This window comes from Pipra filicauda, unplaced genomic scaffold (genome assembly GCF_003945595.2).
Source record: "Pipra filicauda isolate LSUMZ 115617 unplaced genomic scaffold, ASM394559v2 scaffold109_size3271384_pilon, whole genome shotgun sequence".
Classification (NCBI taxonomy): Eukaryota; Metazoa; Chordata; class Aves; order Passeriformes; family Pipridae; genus Pipra; species Pipra filicauda.
Window position 1 is genome coordinate 2092358 of NW_024103540.1, and position 21518 is coordinate 2113875.

Below are 21518 nucleotides of genomic sequence, written 5' to 3' on the forward strand. Positions count from 1 at the left end.
ATCTCTCAGACATGAGTAGCAGCAGGACTCTCCTAAGGAACAGGAACTTCGTATTTTGCTGCAAGCCTTCTTTGTGGAAATTGCACATCTTTGGTCTTTTTTTAAGAAAATGAATAGGAGACCAGATGGTTTCAAAGCTAACCCAAACCACAGACCAATTCATCACTAAACCAAATACAGCAACTAAAGGGATTCAGATGCAGACCTCTGATTTCTCAGTCTCTCTCTTCCCAGGAGGTTATTTCCCTTCAAACGGCAGTTAAAGGGTTTTGCACAGCAACAAATTTAACTGTGTGGAACAGCATAAATGCTGGCAAAAAATTAAAAGCAACACCATCTGATTCACACTGAAGACCTTCCTTCCTCCCTGTCCATCCTTAGCAATAGATCCCTATATCTGTCAGTATTAATGCCCTTGTAGCTGTGACAGATCTGTGGTGGTTAAGCAATGTGAGCTGGCAGAGAGAGGCCAGTAGTGTTACTGTAATTACTGATAGCACACTCAGGAGCATGTTTCCTTTTTCCAGCTGTATCTATTGCCAAACTAGTTGGTATCACCTTTGTCTATAGTTTTTGCCTGCAGGATGCTTTCATCTGGATTCTGCCACAGTTTGATGCATTCTCATCTCAACTCTTTTTTTTCCCAAGCACCATTAACTTGAGTAGCAGGGGAGCAGCTGAGGGTCTGCTTCAATATTTTGTGTGCCCTCCAGCACATGTACAGCACCTCTGCCATAAAAGCAAGCAAGCAAAACAAGTGGAACCACCAAGAAGCCAGATGTATCAGTTCCATGATGATTCAAGGACAGGAAACTAAACTAGGCAGTTCCAGTATAAATCTATTTGCAAAGAGACTTTGCACCAAGTCCTAAGACCTTGGCCATAACTTGTAGCCAGCAAGGCCTCTTCCTGTTCTGATTAAAGTTAACAGCCAAATTTCCATTGCCTTTGCTGGAAACACCTGCAGAGCACAGCTGCTGTGCCAATCTGCCAGGGGCAGCAAGGCAGGAATAGCAGCCCTGTGTGAAACTGAAGCAGGGAATCTGATGTGCATGAACACCAAAACCCATCCTGATATCTGGCCAGTGTGGAAAGGGAGCTGATGAGAGGGCTCAGCAACTGGGCTAGGAAGGTAAGGGCTGTCTCCAAACTGAAACGCTGAAGATCAAATACTAAAACTGGTGCAAGCAGCGTGGCTGTACTGGAGTAACCACATTAGGCAGGAACCTTAACGTTGACCTTTGAGACCCTGACTGTCCATCCTTTCTTCTTTGCCCCTATGCTGTCACCTTGATCACATCCACACTGGAGAATGACCTCCTCAGTCAGCAAGCAACATCACTACAGCAATCCCCTTTTTCAGGGGACAAGCCAGTGGGTGGAAAATAAGCACAAAGACATTTGTCTGCCTGGCACAGGGAGCAAGACAGCAAAGAAACCACTGAGCAAGGAGGCCTCCAAGAGAGAGACCTCAAGTGGTTGTGTGGGGGTTCATTCTTCTGTTGCTGACTGACATCAGCCTTCTTGGACTCAGAGAGACCTGTTTTATTTTAAAGGGAACATTCCTCCAGGGATCTCATTAGCACCATCATGAAAGACAGAAAGGAACTGAAGGTTGTTGGAGGGGTGATGGTAAAAAGGACAGAAGTGCTGTCATGGAACATGCTCAGAAACTGTATTTTCTCTTTCTCATGCACATACACACTTTTTCTCTTGGAAAAGCTCACCTGCATTTGCAGTCATGATCTGTGGGATCATATGTCTGCAGGTAAACACATACAGCTAACAGGCATCCCAGTGGAGGCATACATGTTACAGTATCAGCCAGGAACAGAATAAAATGTTAAGCTTCTCTCTCTAGGTCTGGGGCATACCATGCCAAGTTCATTCAAACAGTCTGTTCTAATCAACAGCACTTGGACATCCATGCCTACACAGAGGCTGAATTTGGGCAGGGCCACGACTCAGCTGGGGTAGAAATGCAGGTCAGTTTAAAAGCCTGGCAGATTTAAATTATCATGTTTGATGTCCCAGCAACAAACACTGCATCACCCATCCCAATTAGTGACACGTCCCAAGCAGTTACATGGGGACCACAAGTGCTCCTTGTGCAGTGCTGCCCCGCAGAGAACAAGGTGGCAAAGTCTGATCCAGGTGAATCCCTCCATGGAGTGTCTGGTGTTGAAGGTGATGCCAGGAGAAGAGTGTCTTTCTAAGGAAGTCACCTCTTTTTAGAGTGAAAGCAAAGCTCCAATGACAGAAACAAACCACTGTCTTGCTCACTTCTCGTGTGACACATCAGGGCTATGTTCTGCCTGTGTTTGTTTCAAGAGGAATTGGAGGATGTCATCTGAGAGCCCAGGTGTTCTCTTTCTGTCTTCCAACAAGACTTCTCCTTCAGCTGGCTTCGAAAAACAGGCAGAAGGGGGGTGGTTTGGAAAGATCTTGCACCCGTCTCTGTTCAAGACCAACTGTGCCATTTGCAGGCAACGTGATGCATATTTACTTCCATCCCGGTTTGCCAGCTCCGAAATCTTCCGTGACAGACACCGTGATGCAGCCTCGTAAGTTGGATCCATTCTCCCTGGCTGTTTTTTGCAATACATCTTGTAGAAGTCATCAAGAGATTTCCTGATGCTGGGGTCTTCAGCACTGTCACGTTCGTACATCCACGAGAGCGCGGCACCATCAGGTTCCATGGGCTCACACAGCCCTGCTTTTGGATAACATCTCACGTTTGCTTTCTCAGAGCCTTCAGCAGAAAAGCCTGCAGGAACTGCAGATGATAGATTGCTCTCTCCTGCAAGCATATGATCAATGAAAATCATTAGTCACCAGGTCATCCCTGTGGCAAAATCTCTTTCTGTCCCCGTCCCACTGCAGTCTGGCAAAAAGGCTCTTTGCACCACCGAGCTAAGTATTGCTCTAAACGTGGCTGGACTGCCAGGGAGCTTTGCTGCATAGATTGATATAGGATGGACTGTATTTGGGGATCTCACAGTTGTCCCAGTCTTGACACTCTGCAGTGACTGAACCTAATTGGTGGTACAAACCTCCTGGCTCCTCTCAGTCATACTTCCAAAGACATAGTAATTGGGATCTACTGCAGCTGACCCACGGGTTTGTCGCTGAAACAGTTCTGCATCTCTTTCAGTTTTCTCCCCTCATCCCTGGGTCTAATCCTTCCCTTTTCATAGTTCTCAACTTAAGTCCTACAGCACAACATGCAATCCTGTCCTCTAGCTTTCAGTCAGATCTACAGCCTCCAAACCAACGCTGTTACGGTGACTGCATGGAGTTTTGGAATGCAGACTGAAAAGGGGGACCCCGTGCTTCCCCAGAAGTCCCACTTTTGCAGCCCTGCTGCACTAAATGTCATCCCCACACCCTGAAAGAATTTTTATAGATAAAATTCACGTAAAGGCTGAGGACTCATTCTTGCCTAGCTCTTCTCCCCCTTCCTTGCTGACCCACATCTCTAGATAACAGTCAGGGCTGTGGCTTTCTTCTGCTTCAGTGCAATCCAGGCAGATGCTTTGTACTTTCACATAATTAACACACATAGCAGAGACACAATACAGCAGAACAGAGACACTTGGCAATGACAAGATGTCTTTGCCATCTTGTCTTTGCCTGGTCAGCACACTTCTGGTAGGAAGTGTCAAGATGGTCAGCACACTTCTAGTAGGAAGAGCCTTCATAAAGAGACTCCGAACTGGGCTCTGGTACCCAGGTAACGCCTCTAACGTCACTGTCATCTCTAAGCTCTCTGCGCCAGACTGTTTGCCAAGCACCTGACTCACCGACAAGGAAATTTTCCAGGGCTCAGCCAGAGGTTGCACAGCCTTGTCATCTGCAAGTTACATAAGCAAGATGCAGGGAATCGGAAAATAGCTTGGTCTTTTCTAATTCTGTGAAATATGAAGCAGAGTGCAGTCCTTCATTTTGGTAAGAGATGATGTTCAAAGACAATCTCAGTGTGTGGCAGAAGGCTGTTCTTTCCCTCCTGGTACACAAACAGCTACCCTTCCCTTCCTGAGCAGAGATTCATTAAAATGAAATTCAGATGTCTGTGTAGCCATACTGTACATGGTCTCTTTCTTTCTCTCCCTACTTCCTATCTTTGATCTTTCGCTTCCATTTCACTTCATCTCTGATTATGCAATTTTAAATAGAACTTCTCCTCTTGCAACGTGTCACTTCCAATGCAGTACAAAGAAAAGCTTAGTGGCCCTCTTTTAACAATGATATATGCCATAAAAATGGCAAATCAAAGAACAGATCCATTTTTCCTCAATAATCTCTCAGCCTTGGTGCCAATGCTAAGCTAGAACTGAAGCCTCATGCATCTCTGATAATTGAATCAAGTGGCATTTGCACTCAAGAGCCCTGTGGCAATTGTAAACCCCTGTGCTGTCTTCTTGCTACTTCTTGCTCACAGCCACATTTTGTAAAAGAGCAGCAGCTGCCTCCAGCTACAAGTCTCGAGCCTACACGACCAGGGTAAGAGAAAAATTCCTCTTGGTTTCACGTTGTCAGGGGAGACCTTTGCAATGCTGCTCTTGCTCTGCCTTTCTCCCGCGATCTTAGTTTGGCTATTAGGAAAAATTTCTTCATGGAAAGGGTTCTCAAATATTGAAACAGGCTGCCCAGGGAAGTGGTTGAGTCACCATCCCTGGAGGTATTTAAACAATGTGTAGATGTGGCACTTGAATACACGGTTTAGCGGTGGGCTTGGCATTACGAGGTTTATAGTTGGATTCAATGATCTTAGAGGTTTTTTTCCAACTTAAACGATTCTACGCTATTTTATTCTAAAGCCAGAATGGCCTATAGAGCAGACACCCTCTGTTGAAGCACAATCATCGAAGAAAAGACCAGTAAGTATTTCAGACGTATATTTTGGGGTTTGATTCATCACAACATACTCAATTATTATTATTGGGAGAACAGTTTTCTTTCAGTTACTATTCAAATTTATGTATCTCTATTTTCCAACAGTAGACCCTATCCTCTCAATGGATTACTTTTCCAGCAAAACCTCCTTAAGGCAAGACATCCAACAGGGTTGGATGCCCTAACCCTGGCAGTGTTCAAAGCCAGGCTGGATAAGGCCTTGGGCAACCTGGTCTAGTGGGAGGTGTCCCTGCACATATCAGTGGGTTGGGACTATGTAGTGTTTAAGGTCCATACCAATCCCTTAACATTCCATGATTCTACGTTTCTGTGACATGAAAGGCTTGGATGTAGAATTCCCACAAGCAATCTATACCTCACAAAGCTGCACCTTTCCTCAGCTTTCCTGACAATTTCCCAATATGTTCTCCAGCTATGTGCCGAGACTGACCTTTTCCTCCCTAGGAGATATCAGTTAAGGTAGAGAACCTTACTCAACGCCCTCTAAAGAGCTGACACTGCTGTTGAAACCTGAATGATTCATAAAGCACAGGGAACAAGCAGAGTAGCCGGATGCCTGCAGGGTCCAGAAAAAGCTTCTCATCTGGGGCACATGTACAGCACACAAGCACACATTGTAGGCCAGCAAATATGCTGCTAAAGGCAAAGACAGCACTCAATTAATCAACCCCTTTGCCTCTCCATGCACCTGCACCCCTCAAGAAAACTGGGATTCCCTGATAATGCACAATGCTGCTGCAAAGCTTAGACCTCTCTGGCCATCTCTCAGCAGCAGGAAAAATGTAGTTTTGTAAATTCTTTTGTAAAATACCTCCATGGCGAGCTGAACAACACAGCTGTCACACACCCCTGTCCTGGCTTGGCCCAACACCTACAGAAGTCAATGCAAAGATGAGCAGGGCTCAAAACTCTCCCTCTGTTTGCCTGTAATAGAATTTAATCACCAGAGAATCTGGCTCATTATTTTTAGCTATTTTCACACAATTATACTACTAAGCATGAAAGGGGGAAAAAACCCAACAGAAAAGCTCCAAAAAACTGAAACAGGTCATTATTCATATCTCTATTTCACTCTCACATGATAGATAATCATCAGTAAGAAAGTGTATTATTTCATCTGCACTTCCACTCCATGCTAATTGAAGTTCAGCATTTGCACCTTATTAGTAAAAGACCTGGGGGTGGATAAAAGGGTATTCTTCTGTTCATAAACCTGCTGATGAAAATTTAAAAGCTCCATCTGGTACCAGCACATAACCCCATTGCCCGAAGCATAGAACCAAATCCTGCTTTGGGCCTGGGCCACTTTCAGTAATGCAACAGTTCTGCCATATTGTTATTTGCACCTATACAAAAGCAGCTCACGTAGTTGTTTGAGTTTCTGTATAACTGTGTTCATGCACATACAGTCAGACTGTAAAATAAGATATCCTTCAAACAGCAGTGACACTGCTGGCTTTCTGGGGAAAGAAATCCCCCTAATTCAGGTGGGCAGTGATCCGTGCAGCTGCTTCACTAGAGCTGGTGTTGTCTGTCTTTATGCCTTGCAGGGGCTTAGCTGGATGCCAGCAGCTGAAATTCTGTTATGTCTGTAGCTGGATTTGTACAAGCCTCCTACTCTCTCCTACTGTCTGACTGCCTTCCCAGGAACCCTGAGTGTGTGGTTCCCCTCCCACCCAGTACACAAAGGCCCATACTATTATGAGGGACTGGGAGATTTATACTGTAGACCTGAGTACAGGAGAGCTAAAGCACAGTGGTTTGTCATCAGCAGTTCTGTGAAAAGGGCAATTAGTTGCTTGGTTTGGGCAGGAATCATTTGCCCTATGTCTTAGGAATGACTCCTTGCATAGATGGAGCTTGAGTCCAAACCCATCAAAATGAATGCCAATCCTATACCCACACAGAGCTGCTCTGGTGCTCTCAGGTGTTGCACACTACTGGAGCAGCCACGTTCAGTAAGGCAGCAAACCCCATCTGTAAATGGTTCAGCCCTTGGCCTCTTTCAGCCATCTGACTGAGCACACACTGTGGATAACCTGGAGCCAGGGCTGAATTTCTCTGTGTGCCTCCATTGTGTCACCCTAAACAAGGACCAAGAAAACTATGAGAATGAGAAAAGCAAATAATTTTTTTGAACTAAGTTAATCTGGAGACATACAAATAGCCTTTATGTTCATGGTAGTGACTGAAGTTCAAGCCGATGTTGACTAGATGATGCTAGAGCACATCCCCATGTTGTAAAGTCAGTGATCACAGAATCACAGAATTGATTAGGTTGGAAAAGACCTCTGAGATCACTGAGTCCAACCTATGATAGAACACCACGATGTTAACTAGACTATGGCACTGAGTGCCATGTCCAGTCTTTCTTTAAACACCTCCAGTGACGGTGACTCCACCAGCTCCCTGGGCAGCACATTCCAATGTCTAATCACCCCTTCTGTGAGGAAATTCTTCCTGGTGTCCAACCTAAACCTCATCCTGTTGCTGGTTGCCTGGGAGTACAGGCTGACCCCCACCTGGCCACAATCTCTTTCAGGTAGTTGTAGAGAGTGAGGAGGTCTCCCCTGAGCCTCCCCCTCTCCAGGCTGAACAACCACAGCTCCCTCAGCTGCTCCTCATAGGACTTGTTCTCCAGACCTTCACCAGCTTCACTGACTTTCTCTGGACTCGCTCCAGCACCTCAATGTCCTTCCTGAATTGAGGGGTCCAGAATTGGATATAGGATTCGAGATGTGGCCTCACCAGTGCTGAGTACAGGGGAAGAATCACTTCCCTGGACCTGCTGGCCACACTGTTCCTGATACAAGCCAGGATGCCATTGGCCTTCTTGGCCACCCGGCTCATGTTCAGCCTGCTGTCAACCAGCACTCCCAGGTCCTTTTCTGCTGGACCACTTTCCAGACACTCTTCCCCCAGCCTGCAGCGCTGCATGGGGTTGTTTTGGCCAAAGTGAAGGACCTGGCACCTGGCCTTTTTGAACCTCATACTGTTGGCCTTGGCCAATCTATCCAGCTTGTCCAGATCCCCCTGCAGAGCCTTCCTACCCTCCAGCAGGTCAATACTCCCACACAACTTGGTGTTTACTGAGGGTATACTCCATCCCCTCATCCCGATCATCAGTAAAGATAATAAACAGGACTGGGCCCAACACTGATCCCTAGGGGACACCACCAGTGACCAGACATCAACTGGATGCAGCACCATTCACCTCCACTCTCTGGGTCCTTCCATTAGCCAGTTCTTAATCCAGAGAAGGGTGCACCTGTACAAGCCATGGGCTGCCAGCTTCTCCAGGAGAATGCCATGGGAGATGGTGTCAAGTCCACGCAGACAGCGTCCACAGCCTTTCCCTCATCCACTGGGTGGGTCATGTGGTCATAAAAGGAGATCAGATTGGTCAAGCAGGACCTGCCTTTCCTAAATCCCTGCTGGCTGGGCCTGATACCCTGGTTGTCCTGCATGTGATTACACTCAAGATGATCTGCTCCATAACCTTGTCAGGTACCAAGGTCAGGCCAATAGGCCTGTAGTTCCCCAGATCCTCCTTCCGACTCTTCTTGTGGATGGGCATCACACTGGCCAACCTCCAGTCATCTAGGACTTCCTCAATTAGCCAGGACTGATCCAGCTTAGTGAGCTCTTCTGCCAGCTCCCTCAGTGCCCTAGGATGGGTCCCTTTTGGTCCCATAGACTTGTGAGCATCTAAGTGGCTCAGCAGGTCACTAACTACCCCGTCCTGGGTCACAGGGGGGCTATTCTGCTCCCCATCCCTGCTTCCAGCTCAGGGGGCCAGCTGTCTTGAGGATAACCAATCTTTCTGTTAAAGACTGAGGCAAAGAAGGCATTAAGTACCTCAGCCTTTTCTTCATCTTTGGTGACTATATTCCCCTTCACGTCCAATAAAGAATGGAGGTTTTCCTTGGCCCTCCTTACCAATTTTGTCCCTAACTCTGGCATGTCACCCCTAGGCTCATCCCTAGCAAGCCTGGTCTCACCTCCTATGTTCTAGTTGGGAAGACAAACTCCAGCTATGGACTCAGATGTCAGAGCTTAAAATACTGTCTTGCCCAAGGCACCACCATGATTTTATGCCAAGAGATCACAGACATAAGCTTCCCATCAGAGAGGAAGACAGCCACTTCTTGCCCTGGACTGACACCTGTATCTAAGCTCTTTCTACCCATGAGTCTTCTCTCCATCGTGACTTGTCAACAGTTAAAAGTCAACACATTCCCAACATCCACAGGCAATGATACGCAGAAGAGTCATACAAGAAGGACAAAAGTTACCCATTGTTTTGATCAGTGGTACCCATCCCTTTTTTAGAGGGCCATGCAGAAGTTCTCCCAGATTGTATTATTTCTCTTTTATTATCAACCTGCCAGGATGTACCTGGGGTGACTGCAATCATCCACAAATAAGGAAGGGTCTTTATATATTTGTGGTTGCTATGAAGTGCTAAAACAAGTAAACACAGATGACCTCCCTGAGAGTTGCTACAGCCCTCTCACTACTCCTAGAAAATCCCTCTTGCTTCTCCATCAGACATGTCCATATGGCATGGGAAAGCTCAAGCAGAGGTGATACTACTTGGGCTTGAGCAGAGCTCCCAACTGACACTGAATCTGTGCCAAATGGCATGATTTCTGGGATGCATCTGTCTCTATGAGAGGCAGGGACAAGTCCCACGTCACAGCTGAACTCCCTACATGCCCATGCACCTCACAATGACATGTGTTGAGCACTTGAGACAGCTAATGCAGAGAAAAGCATTTTGTTTTCTTTCCACCTGGCTGATTTGCAGTGAGAGTGCACGTATCATGGTAATGCAACTCCCCTCTGCTCAGGGAAGAAAGAAGAAATTTAGGACGAATTTGGCAGGAGCTCATTCTCCCCCAGTCTCACACAGAATGTTAGCCTGCCAGGTATTGCATACCTAAGTACTCAGACATTGCAAAGCTAGACGTTTTGGGACAAAATTTTACTGCCCTTGCTTGCATTAATAACATTTCCACTGATTGCAACAGTTAAAAACCCAAGCATGAACTGCTGATTACATCCCTTTACGTGAACTGCAATATATTTGCACTGTATGACTGCTATTACTACATTTCAATTGGAATAGCACAAAAAAGACAAGTATGGAGAAAACAAGTCTCATTCTGCTAGGTGCTGCACAAACATGCACCACTCTGAGTAAATGATAGATGCTAAAGCCTCTGTTGTACAGTATAGAAGAATTGTGGCAGAGATTACGATTTCTCTGCGCACCTCTCTGCCTTGCAGAAAACAGCTGTTGTCTTCCTGTGCAAAGGAAAAATGAAATTTTCAATGACATTATCATTCAAAATGACTGTTATAAGCAGGGAAATTTTATCCCTGGAGGGTATTTAAATTGTGAACTGAAAGTGAAAACAAGAACATAATAAGCCTTGCTACTTTGCTGCCTCCCTCATGACACACCAACTGGCTTTCTCCTGTCATATTACGCAGTAGACTGTAGCCCACAAGATCATATCTGTGAGACTCTGCTTTACACACGACATAACCTGCAATGTTCTTCATCCACCAGCCCACAGGAAAGGCACATCTGTCTCATTGCTGAGAGCTGGCCAGGAGCTCTGCAAATGTTGGCTGCTCTGTCAGGATAACTGGAGAAGGTAAGGGTGGGCAAAACGCAGCAAGAAGGGAAGGATGAGGCTGGAGGAATTTGGGGATTGGAGTAGAAAAGGGAGACAGCGACAGAGGAATTCCACTGGGCATAGCTCAGTACTGTGTCAGGTTCCCTGCTTTTTTATTCTGTCTGCTGGACATTTATGGTGTGAAAAGCTGGGGAGGGGGGAGTTAATTTGCACGCAATAAGATGTAAGCAGTTATTTTAGAGAAGCGTAAAAACTCTTCCCTTTCAGTCTAACTCCCATAGGAATTTGAAATTCGAGAAAAATAAAAAGGCTGGCAAGTGGTAAAGTGCTTTTGAAATGCAATATGCAGGCATAGTGCATTCCCCTAGACACTCTTCCAAATGTCACACTTGGTATTAATCTCTGCCCTGCTCTGGGAGCTCACATCCGATGCCTGCTGTGCCATACTTTTAAGACAACTGGAAAACTCAGCTAAATGAAAGCTTTCAGAGAATGCACTGAACACACTGGATTTAATAAACCAAAGAGAAAGTCGGCTACAATATGAACTACAAATTAACACTCCTTACTTGCTGAGAGTCAAGAGATAAACACCACTGTCATCTCATAAGTCTGTCTCTAAGCAACCAAGCCCCACAGTCCAGGGCAATAGGAATGGGCAGAAGCAGCAGCAGCAGCAGCATAAACACCATCACTTACTGTGCCCCACAAGCCTGATGATGATACATCCTCAACGAGGCCCCAGACCAATGGGCATTGGATGTAAATGTCCATGAACAGCTGCTGTAAGTGCAACAGCATACAGGAACTTCTCTCATTGCAAAGATCCCAGAGATGGGCAGCAACACAACTGTGGTGCCTGAGATTTTATTTTTACAAGGTAAATTATTCCCTTGGAACTCATAATCATTCTAAAAATAGAAATCGCGAAGTTAAGAATTCTTCAAATAGGTATATTTAGAGTGGTTTAATTTACATGATTCTGTAACCAGTAAAAAAGTCCTAAAGCATTCTATTTGTCTCAAATTGTGATTTTAAAAAAGTTGCTTAAGATCTGAGGTTAAAGATTCTATTATCAAGAGTAACCTTTCTCTGAAGCATAAATAATAATTGACAAATGTTTATGCAGCTGAAAACATTAACTGTCAATTAAAGTTATTATCCAGCAGATAAGGGCATCAAGGGGCCTTATTAAACTGCTACTATCTGCTGCTTTCCTATTACATGCAATGTCTTGGGAACTCAGCCAGACTCACCTTGTCTGTGTAACACCAAAGGCACCAATTTCCAAAAGGAAACTCTGCTAAGGCTTTTTGAGCTAATTGCTCAGCTTCTAATTAGGCATTAGGAGAGCACAGAGAAGTGACTGTAAGAACAGCACCAGGCAAGTTCATATGCACAGACACAGCAATGCTGTGCTAGACCACCCTCTCCTCAGCCACAGCCAAACATCTCAGTGGGCTTTCAATTATGGACAGACAGGATCCAACGCCAGCATCCCCAAGCCAGGCCTCTCTGCCTTCTCTGTTGGTGAAGGTAAGAACAATCCACTCATGTCAAGTCCCTCAGAACCATGACCACAGCATCGCTCTGCCCACAGGGAGGACTCACCACTTGCATCAGATCTGACCCCTGTCCTCCTGGGAGCAGGCAGGAGCCTTTAAATAAAATGACTGATTTTTCCTTCTTTTAATCTGTAACTTCCAGTGTTGCTTTTTCATACATGGAAGGCTCTAATTTAGCCCCAGATCAAATTTGTCTTTAAGCTTATCCTATTTCAGAATAAAAGCAAAAGTCTGCTGCTTGAAACTGGTGAGAAACAATCCTGCCTGCCTTGACTTTCACTATTTAAGATTTGTAAAGAATTTTATGGGGGAAATCTGTGTTCTATGGTGCCTGAAGAAGCTTTCCCACTTGATTAACATTGCACAGCTGAAGCAAACGGTAGTTGTTTCTGTTTATATTTTTTCCTGCCTAAAATTTGTAAATTCCAGTCTTGTCTATCCTCTTTTTTTTCCCAGCTGATTATTTATAGAGAGTTAGCTTTTCATGAACTGTTGGCTTTCCGACACATGAAGCACTTCCTAGGGAACCCTATTAAACTAAGAGGGATGAAATTTTTATTCAGCCCCTCAGTTTGGTTACTAGCTTGTTAACTCCAGAATCTGGAAAAGGATTTTTTTTATGCCAACCCCTTGAGCTAAGAGCTGAGAAAATCCTTGGGAAACGAGTCATCTGAGGAGATGTCTTGTAGAGAGGAAGAGGGATTGATGAAAAGACAATTTTCTTCATAGTTCTAAGGTAAAGGAGAAATCCTTCCTGTTTCTGGCAAGACAAAGAAAAAATACCGCACTTCTAGAGATTTTGCTGATGTGGCCATTCAGAACTGATGAAGTTGTGAGCTGAAACTAAAAGCAGACTTGGAAATCTATCTGGATGAGAATTAGTGATCATAGACAAGTCTAGCAAAAAAAATCTGGAAGAGTTATTAAATCCCATTCTTTGGGGCTTTAATGAACCCTCTGCTAGAGGCAAGAATAGGGCCCAACAGGCAGCACATTGTGTGCTGCAAACACCCACTTTTGAGGATGGGGCTGAAATAAAGAGAGGGGAACCACCACCTACTGTGAAATATTCAGTAATGGCCACTGACAATCACAGGAAGCAGCCACAGATCACAAGTATTACTGAGTAAGACAATATCCCTGTATTCACAACTATTAAAAAAGAAAAGAAAACCCAAAGCAATATCCTTTCTTGATATATGAAACACTTTGTCTTTCATTCAGTTACATGTTTTCAGAAAGCACGAGGACCAACAATCTTCAGCTGATGCCTTTAGCAGGAGTAGGAATAAGCAGACAGCTATCACTGGAGATCAACTGCTCAAGTCTCAAATCACTTTACAAAAATTCTACCTTCTGCATCTCCTTGCAGAGTGGCACGCACGACAGTTTGCCTGGGAAAAACTCCCAGAATATGATGCTATTCATTCAGCTAAAATAGAAGAGGAAGAGCCTGCCATGATAGTGTTTCTTTAATGAGAAGAACAGACTAGAAGACCAACATATCACATAAAAATTAGCAAAATATTTGCTTTATTTAAAGATTGTGTGAACTTGGAAAGGGAGATGGCGTGGGGTGTTGTTCAGTGTACACTGCCTTCCCTTGCCATTACAGCACTTGAAAGTCCAATTCATTACAAAGTTAGCACCCACAAACATAAATATAGTTTCCATTGAAGAGATTCACAGGCATTTCAGCTCTGCTTCCAACCAGTTATGCACAACTGTGGACACAAGTGACATGAGAATCATAGGCAGAAGTGCAGTTTTTGACCAAGAAAACACTGCAAAGCAAGGTATTTTTTAAGCATCCCTCTTGAATTGTAGGTAAAATTATACTACTCGTAAATACTTTTGAGAAGAAAAGAGTTATGACCTGTAACAGTCTCATTAGTCATGTTCATGGGAGGCCCTGCACTTGGAAACCTAAATCCTGATGTGGAGTTGATGCCTGGGTACCACAGATCAGCTGCTGGGGGGAAGAGAAAATGTTCTAAAACCTATGGAGGCAGGAAACTGAGTCACATAAGGCAGAAGAAGGTGCAGGCCGGCTTAAACACAACTTCCTCCCAATTCTTTACTCCCTCTAACCTGCACACCTGTGTGTCTCTTAGTAAAATGCATCTGTGGGAGTTTGTTAACTTTCTATCAACTTATTATTTAGGTTCACATCCCAAATCAGTGGATTGATTTTTCAGGAGCGCTGAATACACAGATGCTCTTACCAAATTTAAAAGAAGCCATAGAGATTTTAGCTCTTTGGAAAACAATGTTATCTAAGCTTTAACTTTGCTAATTCTTCAGCAGCAGATCACTGCAAGTTGTACAACAGAAAAACAAGAGAGGTACCTCTTGGTTCTCAGATTTTAAGGTCCTGATCTTTCATTTTTGTCTTAAGGCCAAAAGCACAAGTGCGGGAATACTACAAGAAATGCTTACAGATGGACTGATTCTCTCTAGATGGGATTGAAATAGCTGAACATGTGCAGTCTGTACTTCTGCAGATGAAAGGTCTTTACCTCCAGTCAGGATTGATCTTACATGAAGAACAACAGAGGAACACTTGAAGAGTGTTCCTGAATTTACTTGCAACAAGATGATCTGAAAACCATGCTTCTTGTCTGTGTCATGCTCCTGAAAATATGCTGCATGTCAGACAAACACAGAAAGGCTTGCTCTTGTTTAAGAAGCAGAAGCAGGGAAAACCCACAAAGAAATAATCTTAAAAAGCACAGGCCAGTACAGGTACAAAGGTAAAGAAAACTACTGATATTCTGGTGAAGATCTGAAGGTAGAGCGAGGCATTTTCCCAGTCTCCCTGCAGGCCTGATGTGACTACATGCATGGAACAGGCTGTGCAGAGGTGTGCCAGCCTGGAGTGCCTTGGCACGGAAAGAGCAGACCTACATCTCTGTCCTCTCCGTAGCCCTGCTGTGTGGGCTGTGAGATCACACAGCTTGGGGCTTTTTTTACTTCTGCATTACCAGAGGAAGCTTGTGCATCAGACACCCATCAAAAAATGAAAAAAACAGACTCAAAAATAAGAATGGAAGCAAGATACCAATCTCCACCTATGAGTTTTCCACAGGCTAATAAATGAAACATCCTCACATTGAAAAAATCAGAGTGTCAGATATATCAGTCATCAAGGAAATTTTCAAGGGACAGAAAATGCAAACTGAACAGATTACAATAAGAAGCAAGCAAGATATACAAGTTTAATAACTTAGAGATATTTGTTCATCACTAGCCTGTGACATTTTGGTTTGCCACTCTGAAAGTACACCGAATAAACACTCAAGACATCTAATTTTCCTGCAGTATTACTCAAAATGAAATAATGAATAGAAAGACTATTGGACTAGAGCAATAGGCACATTTATAAGACCATTCACAAATGCTGGAGGCTTGAGAACCACAAGGGCTGTTTCTTAATTATGTACATGCTGTTTAGGGAATCACTGAAAATCTCTTCCATCAGAACCAGCTTGATGGAAAATTAGGTTTTGAACAGAAGTCTTCTGCCGTTAATCAGTCAGCTTTCTGCAGTCTGTCGCTACTAAACCAAGCACCTGAAAACTGAAATTGGAAATGGTTATAATGTAAGGAGTGCAGTGGGAGTGAATCCTCAGGCCCTTAATAGGCTGCGATCCCCTGCCAAACTTTCCTTAGGTGGTGTCATGGCTGTGGTACTTCATCTGCCTCTGAACAGATTAAGAAAACCTGAAGTGCAGAGCAGAAGGGAAAAAGTCCTTAAAAAGCAGTATGACTTTAAAAGCTAGAAAGAAGAAAAATCACTGAGCAAGCAACTAGAGCAGTCTCCATTCCTATCTCCTCACTTTGACCTCTCAGCCAGTCACAAGAAAGGCTTGGCAATGCAGGCATTTCCCTGCTATAATTCAGCTTTGCCCTTAAAGGCCAGATAGTAAAAGGTTTCAGTCACTCCAGACTTGTCTGCATCTCTCTAACTGGCTGTACAGCCTACCAGTCCCCCTTTTTAAGAAAACTTCTTACCCATGAGCAGATCTGGGTGCACTCAAACCTCTCGGTTTGCCCCAAATCAAACATTTCACCTGAATTAATTGTGGGCACAACTTTGGACAAACTATGAAGGCACGTGAGAGCCCAGATCCTGTTTACAAAACAAACAAAATAAAACTCCATGTTGCCCATCCCATATTATTATCCCACAGCAATTCTGCACCAATGTGGCTCTCCTGAGAGGCTGCACACACACTGTCAGGAAAGAGCCTGGTGCTGTGCATGAAGCACTTCCTTGGAGTTTTTAGTAACACCTTCAACTACTGACAAACAGTTACTGCAACCACCCAATTGTTCACCACACTTCTAGCCACACATAGTTTGAAAACATCTCATAATGTTCACAAACACTTGTGGAGAGAAACATGAATTCATTCCTGCAAAATAAGGTGAACAGAGGGACAGATAAACCAGAGAAAGTCACAGTAATTCAAATGTTTCTTTATTAGAGGAAACAATTTTCACCCACCTTAGGCCATAAGATTGCCTAACTGAAAATACCTACTTCATTCAAAAATAATCATGCAAGTAGAAGGACAGGGAAAGAGACAAAACTTTAAAAATTATAATCCATCTGGTATTTGCATGCATATATATTAAACAATATAAATAAAAATAGTAAAGAACAACACACCAGGTAAGTTTTCCAAATCCATGTGCACATCCTGAACTGCTAGACTACTTCTCAGTGATGGAGAAAGGAGGGTTAACACCACCTAAAAATCTGGCATGACAGAGCTGTGCAAATCTTGATCGACCATTTCTACTTATAGTCAAATTATAATGTGGCTAAAATACAGAAAATTTAAGATAATTTTGATCAAACTGTGAAACTCACACCAGCAATGGAAACATCTGCCAACTGCTATGAAATCTAATTTTTCACAGTGGTGTTTGAACAATGAAAATTCACACACAGAGTAACATTTCCTCTTCTTTTAAAAATGTCAATGAATTAATGACAAGTCACTACTGATTAGCACTCCTGGTAAACAATAATACAAACATAACCAATAATATTAATCATATTAATATAGCCATTCACCTATTCAAAGGAAAAAGCAAATATTTAACATAGTGAATGCCTTAAAATTGACATTTTTATTCAATGATATAATTGGATAGTATGATATGTGTATGATATAAAACAGAGCCTTAACAGTGAAGGTAGATTCCATTTTTCAAATCAAATGGGAAGTTTACCACTGGTCAACTCCCTGCATCTGAACTGAAGACATTCCTGACACCTGTGTTCCAGTACAAGCTAAAGTCTCCTGGTTCTTATTTGACATTGGTTGGTGGGTGGGGTTTGACAGTCCAGATAAATTAGCAGATCATACATTGGGGTGATTTTTTTAAAACTATTTTTAATCCCTAAAGTTCATGATCAGCTCAAGAATTTTGTTTTAGGAGGCCTAAAGAAAAAATAATTCAAACAGATTGGATTCTGTGACTGTAGTAAATACATCTGTGTTATTTACAAATAAAACAGAGAATTCTGAAACAAAGGCTTCAGTGAACATTTTCAGCTCAAGTTTTGGGATTGGTCTTCAAAGGCTGCTTAATAGGGTTTTTTCAGATCAAATGTGGACAACATGAGGATGTAAGTAGTTAATTTGTATTCCACTACCTAGACAACCTGCTTCCTTAATCTCTTTCATTTTCTCACAAGCCATCTGCAAAATCTCAGTACCTTTGCAACAGAGGACACTCCTGCACAGTGTATAGACACTTGAGCCTCTTAAACAAGGTACACAAACAAAAGCATATCAGAAAACGCTCATATTCAAAAACGACTTGGACATTATTAACTTACAAAAAAGGTGGCTATGTACATTTCCCATTAATTAAATTAAGTCAGGAACAGCTGTCAGAAAATAAAATTGACTTTTCGAGGGATCCCTCAGCTCTGAGGGTTTAAAACTGGTACGTTCATAGCACAAGAGATTTTTATTTTCTCCACTCTACAAACAAATCCACTTTCCACTTTCACATTTTTCCTCTTGGGTACATTCACTGCTGAAGGTTAATCGTGACTCTTAAGACAACAAGAGATATATCTGACACTTCCTTTAGTTGGAAAAATGTTTAATGCATTAAAGGCACAAAAAATGCTGGTGCCCTTGAGTAAGCAATTGAATCAGGATAAAATAAAGGTCACTGAGAATTAAAATAAAACAAATATCCGTCTGTCTGTGCAGAGGCTCACTGCCCCCTCTGTAGCTACTGTCACTTATTCTTTATAATAAAAAACAAGAGGTCGGTCTGCTGCAGCACAGTCTTGAAACAATTCAGAGATTAAGGTATTCAAACAGAGGTGGAAGCAAAAGGTGTATTTTAGTGACAGCAGCACTTGTGATCTAATGCCAACATATAAGCACAAGCAGAGCACAAAGAGCAAAGTAAAGCCATCCTAAAGAAGGCATGCAAGGTTAATCACGGGGTGTGATCTTGTTACTTCCTTTTAAACCCAACTGTATCATCACTGACATGTACTATAGAGTTTAAAAGACCTTGTGGATTTTTTGGGGTTTGGGTGGTTTTTTTAACCTTCACCTCAACAATGAAGGCTTATTCATGCTCCTGCCAAGCCACGAGGAAAAGAAGGCACAGGGAAAAGCTATTTAAATCTGCTCATGGTCAATAAACACTGACACATTACAGGCAGCACTGAGTCAAAATAAAGACAGTAAAAGAGTGGTCTGTCCTGGCGGAGCAGGGATTGTGCAAAGCAGGAGGAAAGGCATGTTTGCTACCTTGCAGAGAGGTTTGGCAGAAATGATGTCATCAGTTTGTCCTGCTTCCTTTCCAAGTGCCACCCTTTGTGGCAGCATTCACACCATTCACACTGTGAGCTCAGTTGTGTGATGAGCATTCCATGCTTAAAACAGCTCATGTGCGTGAGGTGTGATGCTCGCCTGGTCCAGGATCCAAGGCAGCCTTCGGAGCAGAAAATGGGTGCACCACACACCATCCCTGTGCCCCTGGCAGCCTTGATCCCAGGGAAGATGCAGGTTCTGCTGCCCTGGGCCATGAGCAGAGCAGCACCACATTCCAGTCTAGCACTGTCCAGCCTGCTCATGGAATTTCAGCACGGAGGGGTGAGATTTATCCCCCCGTGAACCCACAACATGATACTGAGCCATTCCGATGGACCTGGCAAACCGCACGGAGTAAAATCTCTACTGGAAATCCCTCAGTGGAAATCCGCTGGGAATTTCACACGTGCTTCCAGGAATTAAGTGGCATCACCAGTAGCTGCTTTCTAACATCCACTGCCCCTCTCAGAGAGGCCCTCTCTACCTGCCAGCACTTACCCAGTGCACACATCTCACTGTGTTTGAGATCAGACTCCCAAGGCAGATTTTCATAGACTAAGGTAGTAGCAGTGTTTATTTTCTCAGCTATGTTACAGAATTTTTTTCTCATGTTGCAGAAAATTAATTTAAAGAAAATTCGAAATAAATGCAAATAATGGCATTTCTTATGTTTGTACAAAGAGCCCTAAGCTTTTTAAATGCAATTTACAATGAAGGAGACAAAATGATTTTGAACTCTTTAGCAAAAGACCATGTCAAGTTAAAAAAGTGATTGAAAAGAAATTACATCCTGGTAAATTATATTACAGACAGCTAGTTGTCCAACAGGAACACTTTGGACTGTGATACACATCAAAATGAATCTAATTATCCCTAAAAATCAGAGAATCTGTAAGTTTACCTAAAAAACAGGAAATGAGCTTTTAATTGTTTCCACTGCAGACACAAACAAAAGACATTGATTAGCTTACTGGGCTCAAGAGAGGTAATTATTTTGCAGCAGATGCATCTGCAAGAGCAGTTCTGTGACAGGTACAGATTTAATCTGCCTTTATTTTATGAAGACCATCTGCACAAATTACTTTTTCCCTCAGATTTTAGTTTTTGAGATGAACTCTGCTGAGACAGAATGCAAAACTCAATTACAGCCCAGTATCAGGACCTCCTGATGCTAGAGACCTATGCTACAGACTGTGTCTAATGAAAGGCCCCAAGCTGAAAGCAATTTAATTTCCTTTAAAAAAAAAACCCAAACACTCCCCAGTCTTGTAAAAATATTAAAAATACTGTGAAAACAGATGAACAGATTACTGAGACATATGAAAGGGAGAATATTTGAAAAGTTTTTTGCCAGGAAACAAGCTAAGAAGTATTTCAGTAAAATACTCTCTTACAGCTAATGTGCTGTTTCATTCTGCAATATTGCCCCAAGAGCAGAATGTCTAGGTAACAATATTCTGCAATACTCTAAATCCACAGTCTTGACAAAGCATTTAGCAAGAGATACCAACATCCCCATATTAACTCTCCCAATGCTGTTTCCCAGACCACTGCTGACTATAGCAAGGCTTGAACTCTTTTCCAAGCATCCACACCCACGCCCCTCCAGCTGCCCTCATCTGCAGTGCATTTAGTGTCTGGACCTCCACACAGATAAAAAAAGTGCAGTAGGTTTTATTTATTCAGATTAATCCACTGAATGAACTAACTGTATCATCCACATCAGGTGGATGGGCACTGAGCAGTGTGGTTTCAGGAGGCATCCACAGAGTAAGACACCACACAAAATGAAGCCACTAGTACTTGCTTCCATGCTCTCCTTTGGATGCACACACTCTCCAGGATGCCACATGTATGTCACCCAGCGCCAAGAGGTATCAGGGTAGAGCTGATGGTTTATTGAATCTCCTTTGTCTTAGTTTTTTGCCTTTAAGCAGGACTTGACATGCACCAAAGCACACTTTGGACATGTTTTAAAGACTGCACTGAGCTTTAGGGAATATTCACACTAATGTTAATGACGGGAGATGTTCCCACAAACACTCACAGAGGAAAAACAGAGATGGTTTTGGGCAAAGTGTTATAGAAAAAGACAGAGCTATATTGTTATAGAAAAGCAAGAGCTAAATAATCATAGTCACAATAGCACAGATGCAGAACTGATAACATTAACCTCTTCTCTAGGTTACTAACAGCAGCAAGAAGAGGCAGAGACAACTATATTAAAATTTAGTGAGTTATGACCAACCAGATATAGTTCTAGATACCATTTCAGTCCTGTAAGTAGCTTAGCTCTTGCCTAATTAGTTATGTTTGACAACATGCACTAAATGGTAACAACCTATCTGGCAAGCCCAAGCATCACTCAGATCTATGGTCAACCATGAGAAGAGGAAACAGAGACCAAAAGGCGCTACTTAGTGCACCATCTCTTGTCCATTTTGGTTCCTCTCACTGTTGCAGACTTCCTACCAAAGAAATCTGGCATAGGTAAGGACAACACGTCCTTCTAGGTGCATTATTCCACA

General features: G+C 43.1%; 1 protein-coding gene and 1 long non-coding RNA gene across 9 annotated transcripts in view; one reads left to right on the forward strand and one right to left on the reverse strand.

Moving 5' to 3' along the window:
* Positions 1–1806: 1806 nt before the first annotated feature.
* Positions 1807–21518, reverse strand: part of SHLD1 (shieldin complex subunit 1) — a 38394-nt gene continuing 18682 nt past the window's right edge. For all 6 annotated transcript variants that reach the window (XM_039381279.1, XM_039381280.1, XM_027717479.2 and 3 more), the window contains one exon: positions 1807–2800. In XM_039381279.1, coding sequence (XP_039237213.1) covers positions 2280–2800 — 521 coding nt within the window. In that variant the 3' untranslated portion in view covers positions 1807–2279. The remainder of the gene's footprint in view (positions 2801–21518) is intronic.
* LOC113986089 lies at positions 5290–15038 on the forward strand. Of its 3 annotated transcripts, none has more exons than XR_003540057.2 (3): positions 5290–5376; positions 10496–10583; positions 14529–15038. It is a non-coding gene; the product is annotated as an uncharacterized LOC113986089 (long non-coding RNA). The 3 variants fall into 3 exon arrangements; XR_005563546.1 differs by lacking the exon at positions 14529–15038 and adding an exon at positions 13355–13633; XR_003540058.2 differs by lacking the exon at positions 14529–15038 and adding an exon at positions 13503–13633.